This window comes from Leopardus geoffroyi, chromosome E2, assembly GCF_018350155.1.
Source record: "Leopardus geoffroyi isolate Oge1 chromosome E2, O.geoffroyi_Oge1_pat1.0, whole genome shotgun sequence".
NCBI lineage: Eukaryota > Metazoa > Chordata > Mammalia > Carnivora > Felidae > Leopardus > Leopardus geoffroyi.
Genome location: NC_059335.1, coordinates 17,629,731 through 17,641,832, shown reverse-complemented (window position 1 = coordinate 17,641,832; position 12,102 = coordinate 17,629,731). Strand labels below are relative to the sequence as shown.

The window sequence follows — 12,102 nt, the reverse complement described above, 5'->3', positions numbered from 1 at the left end:
TAAACTATAGGAGCAAAAGCGCCTTTAGATAGGGCTCGGGAGGGGCGCCTGGGTGGCTCAGTCGGTTAAGCGGCTGACTTCGGCTCAGGTCATGATCTCACGGTCCGTGAGTTTGAGCCCCGCATCGGGCTCTGTGCTGACAGCTCAGAGCCTGGAGCCTGTTTCCGATTCTGTGTCTCCCTCTCTCTCTGCCCCTTCCCTGTTCAAGCTCTGTCTCTCTCTGTCTCAAAAATAAATAAATGTTAAAAAAAAAAATAGATAGGGCTCGGGAGACTCTACTAGATGGGCTGCAAACTTACGCTCCACAGGGTCCAGGCAGGAGCTCTCTAACCGTTTGAATCGAGGTTCTGCAACTTATGGCTGCTTGACTTTGGGCGAGATTTGTGCCTGACTTTTCATCTGAAAAATGGGGACAGGGGCGCCTGGGTGGCTCAGTCGGTTAAGCGGCCGACTTCGGCTCAGGTCATGATCTCACGGTCTGTGAGTTCGAGCCCCGCGTCGGGCTCTGTGCTGACAGCTCAGAGCCTGGAGCCTGTTTCAGATTCTGTGTCTCCCTCTCTCTGACCCTCCCCCGTTCATGCTCTGTCTCTCTCTGTCTCAAAAATAAATAAACGTTAAAAAAAAAAAAATGGGGACAACCGCAGTACCAAGGTCACAGTGAGTTTTCAATAAGTTATTAACTCTGTCTGGCAGAGAGTAAAGGCCCCTTAAATATTATTAATACATGGAACAGCCATTACCCTGCTCTGACCAATAGTGGGTAGGCATTGCCAAACTGACTTTTTTTTCAAGAAAAGCCAGAAATGTGGAAACATGAATGAAATGTTCTGACTTTTAAATGAAAATACATATGCCACGGGGGCCAGGTGGCCACATTCACCAGGCAGAGCAGGTCCTGGTGCGCCCAGCCAGCAGGCTCTCCTTGCACAGCTGCTGCGCCAGCTGTTCTAGAGCCTGCAGCTGCACCTGGTGCTGCTCCTGGCGCCGCTGCAGCCTCCGCACACGACGTTGCAGTGCTCCCAGGATAGTGCCCAGGCCGGCCAGAGGGTGCTGGGCCCGAACTCCAGGCCGTGGCCTGGCAGGAGCAGGAGGAAGGATCAGGGGGGCCAGGAACACGGTGGCCGCGGCCTCGGGGCCTCTGGGTGCTGGCCCTAGTACCACAAGGTGCACAGGGCCAGGGGCCGAGAGAGCTGGGCCAGGGGTCGGGGGCATGACGTCTGGTGGGGAGGGAGACACGACTGGCTTCTCGGTGCTTCGGGTACTCTGCTGCTTCTGGAAGACAAAACATGGGGTGGGGGGCATCAGGGCCAGACTCCAAGGGGTACTGCCATCAGGTAAGGCCAGACCTCAAAGAGGGACTTCCCTCAGGAGAGAAGGGCATAGGGTCAGACTGGAGGAGGGACTTCCCTCAGGAGAGGAGGGCTGGGGATCAGACTCCATGGATTATTTCCAGGTGGGGAAGACTGGGGGTCAGACGCCAGTGGTGGGACCTCCCTTTGCTCACCTCAGTAGGCGGCGCTGGGGAGAAAATGGAGGGCACTGCATCAGGCCGCAGGTAGCGCACACCCCAGCGCCACTGGAAGCAGGAAGGTGTGAAGTGCTCACTGCACAAGTGCTGGTGGCAGCTGGGCTCCCAGTCCTCATGGCCCATGTGCCGCAGCCAGGCCCGCAGCCGGGGGCCATCCTTCAGTGGGAACCTGCCAGGGGCAGTGGGGTTATGGGGTCAGCAATATCAGGTCCGGTCACACCCCTCCCTGAGGACACACACATCGGGAGGTCCCTGGGCTCCAGACCTCTGTCTCCCCAGGCTAGAAGCTGGCCCTGCCTCCTACCCAGGCCCTACCACCAACCCACATCCCATTCTTCCACCTTTTAAACACCCAGCATCAGCCCACCTCTCCTACCTCTGTTGCCCCTTCCATTCAGCCTCCATCCTCTCCTGCCTGGGCTTTTGCAACAGCCTCCTTCCTGATCGTCCTTACCCACAGCCACTCTGCCCTCCCCCAACAATCTGCTCCTCTACATGAAGCTGAGAGAGTAGTTTATGAAACTGGACAAATCTACAAAGTGGGAGATTCTACATTCATGGGGGTAGGGTGGGGTTATAGGTTAAAAGAGATTTAAGAAACATCCAGTTGCAGGTTATAGACCTCGTCTGCAACAAATCATTCCATAAAAAGACATTTTAAAACAGTTGGGGAAGATTGAGCATGAATTGGGCACTGGATAGTTGTAAGAAATTAATTTTGCTAGGTATGATAATTGTCCTGGTTTATGTTTTTAAAATAGTCATCTGTTGGAAAAACATTCTGAAATATTTATGGGCAAAAGAACTAATATCTGGAATTTATTTTAAAATACTACATTAAAGGGGCGCCTGGGTGGCTCAGTCAGTTGGGCGGCCAACTACAGCTCAGGTCATGATCTCACGGTCTGTGAGCTCGAACCCCACATCGGGCTCTGTGCTGACAGCTCAGAGCCTGGAGCCTGCTTCCAATTCTGTGTCTCCCTCTCTCTCTGCCCCTTCCCTGCTTGCTCTCTGTCTCTGTCTCTCAAAAATAATAAACATTAAAAATAAATAAATAAATAAATAAATAAAATACTGCATTAAAGGGGTGCCTGGGTGGCTTAGTCGGTTGAGCGTCCCACTCCTGGTTTTGGCTCAGGTCATGCTTTCACAGCTTCATGGGTTCGAGTCCCACATCGGGCTCTGCGTTGGTAACACAGAACCTGCTTAGGATTCTCTCTCTCTCCCTCTCTCTCTGACCCTCTCCCACTCATGCTGTCTCTCAAAATAAATAAATAAGCTTTAAAAATAAATAAATACTGCATTAAAGGTGTAAGTAGGTGGAGGGCAGATGAAAAAGATTGGCAAAATGTTGACAACTGGTGAATCTGAGTGACAGATATATGCGAATCCATTTATATAACTCTACTTTTTGGTGTATGCTTGAAAACACCTGATAAAGGTGGGGTTTTTTTAATATTTATTTTTGAGAGAGAGAGTGCAAGTGGAGGAGGTGCACAGAGAGAGGGGACAGAGGATCAGAAGCGGGCTCTGCACTGACAGCAGAGAGCCTGATGCAGGGCTCGAACTCACAAACCATAAGAGCATGGCCTGAGCTGAAGTTGGACGCTTAACTGACTGAGCCACTCAGGCACCCCTGTTAAAAGGTTTTTAAACAACTCAACAACAACAAAAATAACCCCATTAAAAATGGGCAAAAGACTTGGGGCACCTGGGTGGCTCAGCTGGTTAAGTGTCTGACTCTGGATTTTGGCTTAGGTCATGATATCCTGGTTTGTGGGACAGAGCCCCAAGTCAGGCTCTGTGCTGACAGTGTGGAGCCTCCTTGGGATTCTCTCTCTCCCTCTCTCTGCCCCTCTCTCTCTCAGAATAAACAAACTTAAAAAAAAAGTTTTAAATTAAAAAAAAACCAAACAGCGGTGCCTGGGTAGCTCAGTCAGTTATTTGTCTGAGTCTTAATTTTGGCTCAGGTCATGATCTCACTGTTTGTGGGTTTGGGCCCTGCATCAGGCTGTGCTGACAGCCTGCTTCAATTCTGTGTCTCCCTCTCTCTCTCAAAAATAAACATTAAGGGGCGCCTGGGTGGCGCAGTCGGTTAAGCGTCCGACTTCAGCCAGGTCACGATCTCGCGGTCCGTCAGTTCGAGCCCCGCGTCGGGCTCTGGGCTGATGGCTCGGAGCCTGGAGCCTGTTTCCGATTCTGTGTCTCCCACTCTCTCTCTGTCCCTCCCCCGTTCATGCTCTGTCTCTCTCTGTCTCAAAAATAAATAAACGTTAAAAAAAATTAAAAAAAAAATTTTTTTAAATGGTTGATATGGTAGATTTTATATTACATGTATTTTACAATTAAAGGTAAAAATTAAAAATTAAAGTTTAAAAAAATGAATGAAATAAAAGTTTTCCCTGTGGGAGTGGGTGGGGATTATCTGAGACTCCAGACTGTCCACAATGGAGACCTCATTTTCCAGCTTCATTTGCAGCCAGGGGCGGCCACATAATTGAGTTCTGGACCATTTGTCCTGTGGCAGCTGTCAGAAACTGGCAGACATTAAAGGTTTATTTTAAGCCGTTAAATTTTGAGATAGTTTGTTATGTAGCATTAGATAACTGGTATGGTCAGTCATCCACATTCTACCTGCACAGTATCTTCTATATCTGCCACATGATTTACTTAATATTTTTCTTAAAACTGACCAACTTTAAGTATTTAACAAAGATACCTCAAAGAGAAAACTTTACACCACAATTTAAGATGGAAAAACCAGTATTGGGGCACCTGGGAGACTCAGCTGATTTTTCTCTCAGGTCATGATCCCAGAGTTGTGGAATGGAGCCCTGTGTTGGGTTCTGTGCTGAGTGTGGAGCCTGCTTGATTCTCTCTCTCCCTCTGCCACTATCCCTGGCGCTCTCTCTCTCTCTCTCTCTCAAATTAAACAAACAAACAAAACAAAACAAAACAAAAAAAAAGTCATACAGTTCTGTTAAAAAAAAAAAAAGAAGAAAAGTAAAGAAAACCATATCAATTCCATGAACAGGAGTTGACCAAAAAAAACAGCTAGATACCTTCATCTGCTGAGGGCTTTGAGACCTGCTCTTTGTTAAAAGGGCAGAGTAAGGGTGCTAGAGAGTGCGGGACAACACCATCCCTAGGAGACAAGGTAACAAACTCGGGCACAAAAGGAACACTATGGAACCCTAAAACAGAACGTGGAGGCACTCTATGAACTGACATGCTATTGTCAGGCATACATGTTATCTGAAAAAAGCAAAGTTCCAAACAGAGTAGATCAGCTTTTAGTAATTGTGGCAGGCTCAGTAATGGCCTCCAAAAGATATCCATGTTCTAATCCCTGGAACCTGTGAATACTACGTTGCATGACAAAAGGTGTGATTAAGTTAATGGTCCTGAGATGGGAAGTCATCCTGGATCTTTCATTTGGGCCCTTAATGAAATTATAGGTATCCTCGTAAGAGGGAGGCTGAGAAGATGTTAGCTCAGATGAAAGCGGAGAAGGCGATGTGAGCACAAAGGCAGAGATTGGAATGATGTGGTCACCAGAAACTAACTGGAAGAGGCAAGAAATGGATTCTCTTACAGCCTCACAGGGAGTGCAACCCTGCCAAGGCCTTGATTCTGGCCCAGTAAAACCGACTTGCACTTCTGGTCTCCAGAATTGTGAGAGAATAATTTCTGCTGTATTAAGCCATCAAGTTTGTTTCAGTTTCCACAGGAAATTAATACAGTAATAAAGGGTGAAATTAGAACATATATTCAGATTTGCTTGTATATGCATAAAGAAACTGGGAAGGCAGGGGCGCCTGGGTGGCTCAGTCAGTTAAGTGCCTGACTCTTGATTTGGGCTCAGGTCATACTCTCAGTGTTCATTGGATCGAGCCCTGTGTTGGGCTCTGTGCTGCTAATGTGAAGCCTGCTTGAGATTCTCTTTCTCCCTCTCTCTCTGCCCCTCCACCACTCACGTATAAGTGCCGTCTCTCAAAATAAAGAAATAAACATTATTTCAAAATTAAGAAAAAAGAAAAAGAAACTAGGAAGGACACATAAAAAAGGAGTTGGGTAGGATGGACAGAGATGGGGGTGGGAGCAAGACTTCTCAGCCAAAAGGCAGACAGGGGCGGGGGGGGGGCGGGGGGGGGCACAGCTAGTGCAAGAGGACAGAGGGGCTGACTCAGAAGAGCTGTGGCACCCAAAGAGCAGAACCCCAGGGCACACAACCAGGAACTCTGGCTGCTGCAGTCCCTTTCGTCTCTGTTTGGGATCCAAATCCTCTCATCAACCCCATTCTGCCTGGACACACACAAGAAATCTCTTGCAGCAGCCCCCTTCTTGGCAAACCCTGCCCCCTTCTTGGCAAACACTGACAAGTGACTACTCCACTTGCCCTTTTCTTCTTCCTTACTAGCGAAATTCCAACTTTAGTTGAGGTCATAAAGTGCCATGCTAAAAGACTATGTTTCCCAAGTTCCTTTGTGTAGGTGGGGCCATGTAACTAGGTTCTGGCCAATGAATACTTTTGTGTTGTGTAAGAAAATCTGGAATGGTACCTGAAAGGCGAGGGGGTTCTCACATGGATCAGAGCAGCTCAAGGGGCAAAGGAGGAAAGTACAAAATCTCTTCCTAACTTGGTCTTTTTCTTATTCTTCTTTATTCCTCTGAATGGCAACATTTATAATGGACTCTGTAAAAATCTACCGTAAGTGGACAGTGTCCTCCTTTTCTATAGAACAGTTTAGTCTTGTTAGTCATCCTTCTAGATCATGGAGTGGCATATGCTGTTAGAAGTTCTTTTCAAAAGAAAAAAAAGAAGTTCTTTTCTTCCTTACTAACAATCAATCCTAATGGTCTTCAGGGTGGTTAAATGCCCAGCTAAAAGACTATATTTCCTAGTTTCCTCTGTAGTTGGAGGGTGACCAATGATGGAGAACTCACCATTGGGCGGGGTTTCTGGGAAGGCTTTCTAAAGGGGGCTAATTCAGTTTGCAGTTGGAGCCCCTTTTGCTCTTCTTCCCTTTTCTTCCTCCCAGGAATGATACATGGCACTTGGTAGCCATCTTGGATGGAAGCTACATACTAAGGATGACAGGACAGAAAGAGAGGAACCTCAACCCTAACGATCGTGGACATGCCACACTGGTGCTGGTCTGTCAACCTCTGTATTTGTTTTATATGAGAGAAAAATAAACTCTTGGTAGATTATGTTATTGTTCAAAATATTTGCTGCCCTTCCTCACTTGAAGATTATATATCTCTACTCCAAAGACTTGAGGCTTGCCATAGACTTGCTTTGGCCAAATGACTGAAAGTGACATGGGCCACTTCTTTTCTTTTTAATGTTTATTTGAGAGAGAGAGAGAGTGTGAGAGAGAGAGAGAGAGAGAGAGAGAGAGAGAGAAAGAGAGAGAGAGTGAGCAGAGGAGGGGCAGAGAGAGGAAGAGAGAGAATCCAAAGCAGGCTCCATGCTGTAAGCTCAGAGCCCAATGTGGGGCTCGATCTCACAAATTGTGAGATCATGACCTGAGCCGAAATCAAGTCAGACACTTAACTTACTGAGCCACCCAGGTGCCCCTGGGCCACTTCTAAATATAAAATTTGTCGGGAGCCAATGGGTGATTCTCCCTTTCTCTTTTCCCCCTCCTATAAGACCAGCAATATTCCATGTAGGAGAGGCTCCTTCAGCCTGAGGCCCCAGTTAAGATATTGTAGAGTAGGTCCACAAATGGTCTGCAGAGGACATAGTGTGAGTGAGAAATAAACCTTTGCTGTAGTAAGCCATTGAGATTTTGCATTTGTTACTGCAGCATAATTTAAACACACTCTATCCTATAATCTCCATAATTTTTTTTTAGCCAGTAATATTTCGTGACTTTCTTACTGCCAACCAAATGCAATTCCTGATAGGTCCCCCATGAGAGATGACTCTCATACGTGCCTGAAAGGGCCTAAAATAGAACTAATGAATGTTTCCTTTGGCTGCCTGGCAGACTCTTGTTATTCCCTGGCAGCCACATCCCTCTTTGTTTCTCCTTCTCCTTTTGCCTTCTCCTGAATCTCCTTTGGAAATAGCCCCTTGCCAAACTCTTAACTATGTGGCTTCTGCAAAACTGACTTGAGGTGAGTCTAGAGATGGAAATGGGTTAGCCTGTGTGAGGGACAGCCTGATTGCCATTGGTGGGATTTATTTAATTTTTTAAATTATTTATTTATTTTGAGAGAGTGTGGGTGCACACCCCTGTGCACATGTGGCAGAGGGGCAGAGAGAATCCCAAGCAGGCTGCTGCTGTCAGTACGGAACCAAACAGAGGGCTTGATCCCACAAACCATGAGATCATGACCTGAGCAGAAACCAAGAGTCAGACATTTAACTGACTGAGCCCCTGGGCGCCCCTGATGGGATTTAAACAACACAGATATAAACTGATCTTTATGAAGCCACCTGGCTGCTCTGCACAGTCGTCATTATTCTCATTATTATATGTGAAGCATTTAGAACAGTTCCTGGCATATAGTAAGTGCTCTCCAAGTTCTTGTTCTTGTAAGGGCCACAAGAGTGGAAGCAGGGAGGTCAGGAAGCAGCTCTCACAATGTCTCAGTAATAGATGATGACAACCTGAATAGCAGAGGTAATGAGAAATGGTCAGACTGGAAATGTAGGTTTGTTTTGTTGTTGTTGTTGTTATTTCCTAATAGTTTAGTTAGGAGTTTCCCATTTGCAGTTATAACTGTATTGCCAAGGTGTTAGGGGTTTTATTTTGATTGGGAGGAGATGTGTTTGGGAGGTAAAGTCAAAGGATGGGTTAATGGACCTGACTGGGGGCAGTGGTGCTGAAGAAAGGATCAGAAGTGGCTCCCAGGTTGTGTGTTCAGTTCTTCAATGTTTGACCCTTCACTTATCCATGAGTTGTCAGGACAGGAACAGGATCTCTCAGGGTCCTTTGTGTCCAGCAGGGATTTCCTTTCTCCAGGAGACACTCAAGAGTTACTGAATTCATAAACAATGCCAGAGCAATATATTTTATAAAGCAAATCTGGACACACTGATTTAGGTTTGAAGACTCCTCTGCCTTATTCCTATTCTGTACCAGGGCCCCTCAACTGACATGGGCTGCTAGGTTTCCTTAGGAAAGCCATCTGAAATGCATTAATCAAATTCATCCAACCAATATTTACTGAGCACTCACTATGTGCCAGGCACTGTTCTAGGGCTGGAGAAATAACAGAGAGCAAGGCAGAGAAAAATCTCTGCCTTCATAGAGTGATATTCTAGTAGGGAAGACCATAAATGAATACATCAAATATGTGACATGCCAAATAGTGGTAAGCATTAAAGGGAAAAATAAAACAGGAGGTGGATAGGGAGAATACATATGTTATCTGGGAAAGGGTTATCATTTTACATAAAGTGGTGGTCATAAAGGTAAGAACTTTCCATGCAGAAGGAAAAGCACACAATCAGCAAAACTAAAAGGCAACCGACAGAATGGGAGAAGATATTTGCAAATGACATATCAGATACAGGGTTAGTATCCAAAATCTATAAAGAACTTATCAAACTCAACACCCAAAAAATAAATAATCCAGTGAAGAAATGGGCAAAAGACATGAATAGACACTTCTCCAAAGAAGACATCCAGATGGCCAACCGACATATGAAAAAATGCTCAACATCACTCATTATCAGGAAAATACAAATCAAAACCACAATGAGATACCACCTCACACCTGTCAGAATGGCTCACGTTAACAACTCAGGCAAAAACAGATGTTGGCGAGGATGTGGAGAAAGAGGATTTCTTTTGCATTGTTGGTGGGAATGCAAACTGGTGCAGCCACTCTGGAAAACAGTATGGAGGCTCCTCAAAAAACTAAAAATAGAACTACCCTATGACCCAGCAATTGCACTACTAGGCATTTATCCATGGGATATAGGTGTGCTGTTTCGAAGGGACACATGCATCCCCATGTTTACAGCAGCATTATCAACAATAGCTAAAGTATGGAAAGAGCCCAAATGTCCATCGATGGATAAATGGATAAAGAAAATGTGGTGTGTGTATGTGTGTGTGTGTGTATATATATATATATATATATATATATATACACACACACACACACACATACATACACAATGGAGTATTACTCGGCAATCAAAAAGAATGAAATCTTGCCTTTTGCAACTACATGGATGGAACTGGAGGGTATTATGCTAAGTGAAATTAGTCAGAGAAAGACAAAAATCATATGACTTCACTCGTATGAGGAATTTAAGAGACAAAACAGATGAACATAAGGGAAGGGAAACAAAAATAATATAAAAACAGGGAGGGGGACAAAACAGAAGAGACTCATAAATATGGAGAACAAACTGAGGGTGGCTGGAGGGGTTGTGGGGGGGGATGGGCTAAATGGGTAAGGGGCACTAGGGAATCTCCTCCTGAAATCATTGTTGCACTATATGCTAACTAATCTGGATTTAAATTTTAAAAAATAAAAAATAAAATTTAAAAAAAAAAGAAGGAAAAGCACAAAGCCCCTGGGGCAACAATGTGCCTGGCATGCTAGAGGAACATCGAGTAGCCAGTGATGCTGGAGAACAGTGGTAAGGGGGAAGAAGGAGGAGGGAGATGAGTCATACAGAGACTAGGGATCGAGTTCCTCTAGAGCTTTGTAGGCCTGTCTGCTCCAGCCTCACCTTGTCTTTTATGAGTGACGTGGGAGCCAGGGGAGGGATCTGAACAGAGGAGGACTCTGATCTGACTCAGGTGTACACAAGTTCCCTGTGACTGTGTGTGGAGATCAGGATGTGGGAGTGGGTTGATCAATGAAGAGACTACTAAAATGGTGCAGTCAGGAGGTGGTAATGGCCAGAATCAGAATGGAGGCAGAGAAGGGGGTTAGAAGTGGTCAGTTCTGGATAGATTTTTAAAGGGAGAGCCCACAGGATCTGCTGACAGACTGGATGAGGAATGTGTCCTGGCTGATTCAGATTAAGGCCACCAGGGACACACCTGTAGTCAAAGAAAGTCAGGTTTATGTACCACAGCAATGAGGGAAACTGCACACCAGAGGTACTATAAGGAGTCTCACCAAACAAAGGAAAAGACAGGGTTATTATTTGGATTTGGGGGAAGGGGTGAAATGTAAATGAAATTGTTTAGCTCGGCTTAAGGCAAAGCAGAATTGTGTGTGAAGGGATAAATACTAGGTCTGCATTGCAAAGTGAGTCCAGAGTCCTGTCTCCTTGGAAGCAATACAGTTTAGGTCAATGTGGAAAACTGTGTCCAGAAAAGCCTTACCTGAAGCTCTGCCCCTGGACTGTAAACTGAGGCTGCTTCTCATTGTAAAAATGACTTAACTCCCCCAGGTGTTCAGTGAGATGTTTCATTTTTACCGATATAATCTCAAACAGCAAAGTTTATCATCGTCCATGTTTTTACAATGTTTTAAAAGTAGACTCCATGCCCAACATAGGGCTTGAGCTCACGACCCTGAGATCAAGTGTCTCTATCTACTGAGCCAGCCAGGCACCCCAATAGTCTAGGATTTTAGAGAACAAAGTTTCCTAGTAAAAAGCTCAAAGAAGGGGAATTTTTTCACTTTACATCTGCTGCATGTCCCTGTGAAAAATATAGAAATATTTTTTCCTATTAACTCTTCAGCCGGCCTTTCCCATGTCTTTTATTCCAGCCGGGGAATAATAAAGAGGAAGACAGATTTTTTTTTAAATTATCTTTGTTTTTTTACAGTTCAAGCTAATTTTTACTTTAAGGGTGAGGAAAGAAAAGATGTGAGTAGAGAGATGTGAGTAGATGCGAGTAGAAAGAAAAGTGTGAGTAAAGAGATGACTCTAAGGTTTCTGGCCTAAACAACAGGTAAGATGAAGTAAGTTATTAACCGAGATAGGAAAGGCTGTGGAAGGTTCGGGAGGGAGACAAGATCAGGAGCTCAGTTTCCGATGTTTTGCGTTTGAGATACCTCAACTTCGTGGAGATGACAAGCGGGCAGTTGTAGGCCCCTCCCTACGGTCCCACTTCTTCCGCTCGCCCCTTTCACTACCTGTAGTTAATCGTCTACACCTGCGTTTTAACACATCTGCGCCTTTGCATGTTCTGTGTTTACTGCTGAAAATACCGTCTCTTCACTTTGCTAACCCTGTTTCTAGATACCTGCGGGCTGGACCAGGTGCCGGGCAAAGGGGCAGTTATCCTCGGGCCCCGCCCCCGCAAGCCCCGCCCCGCAAGCCCCGCCCCGCACTTGCGCTCACTTGTAGAAGCTCACAGGGCGGTTGTCAGCGCCCAGTCGGCCCGCAGTGTTGGAGCAGTTCGGAGCACGGCAATACTTGGGCATGGCTGTTCAAGCCCGTTGAGTCCTGCCCAGTCTGCAGCCGCACTTTGCTCCTCGCGAAGCTCCACAGAACCCGGCCCCACCCGCGCGCTCTCTGCCCGCCTCACGTGATGGCCCTTGATGCCTCATCACGTGCGGGGAGGGGGAGAGGGCGGCTGCGCACTACGCGCCCAGTCGCGCTACCACAACTACGCCCTGGTCACGTGGCAAATGGG

At 46.1% G+C, this 12,102-nt stretch overlaps 1 protein-coding gene across 1 annotated transcript; it reads right to left on the bottom strand.

The window, feature by feature from the left end:
* Window positions 1-804: 804 nt before the first annotated feature.
* On the bottom strand, window positions 805-12,037 carry THAP8 (THAP domain containing 8). Its single transcript, XM_045441231.1, has 3 exons — window positions 11,808-12,037; window positions 1,505-1,697; window positions 805-1,272 (listed from the first exon to the last, which is right to left on the bottom strand). The coding sequence occupies exons 1-3, from the start codon at window positions 11,888-11,890 to the stop codon at window positions 877-879; spliced, it is 672 nt and encodes a 223-aa protein (XP_045297187.1). The 5' UTR covers window positions 11,891-12,037; the 3' UTR covers window positions 805-876.
* Between the last annotated feature and the right edge of the window lie 65 nt (window positions 12,038-12,102).

Excerpts from the sequence above, each read along its gene's own strand:
- THAP8 (XM_045441231.1), bottom strand. The coding sequence starts at position 11,890 with ATGCCCAAGTATTGCCGTGCTCCGAACTGCTCCAACACTGCGGGCCGA. Across the intron at positions 1,698-11,807 it reads CGCCCTGTGAGCTTCTACAA|GTTCCCACTGAAGGATGGCC; the intron begins GTGAGCGCAAGT and ends TGCCCCTGGCAG. Across the intron at positions 1,273-1,504 it reads CCCCAGCGCCGCCTACTGAG|AAGCAGCAGAGTACCCGAAG; the intron begins GTGAGCAAAGGG and ends TTTGTCTTCCAG.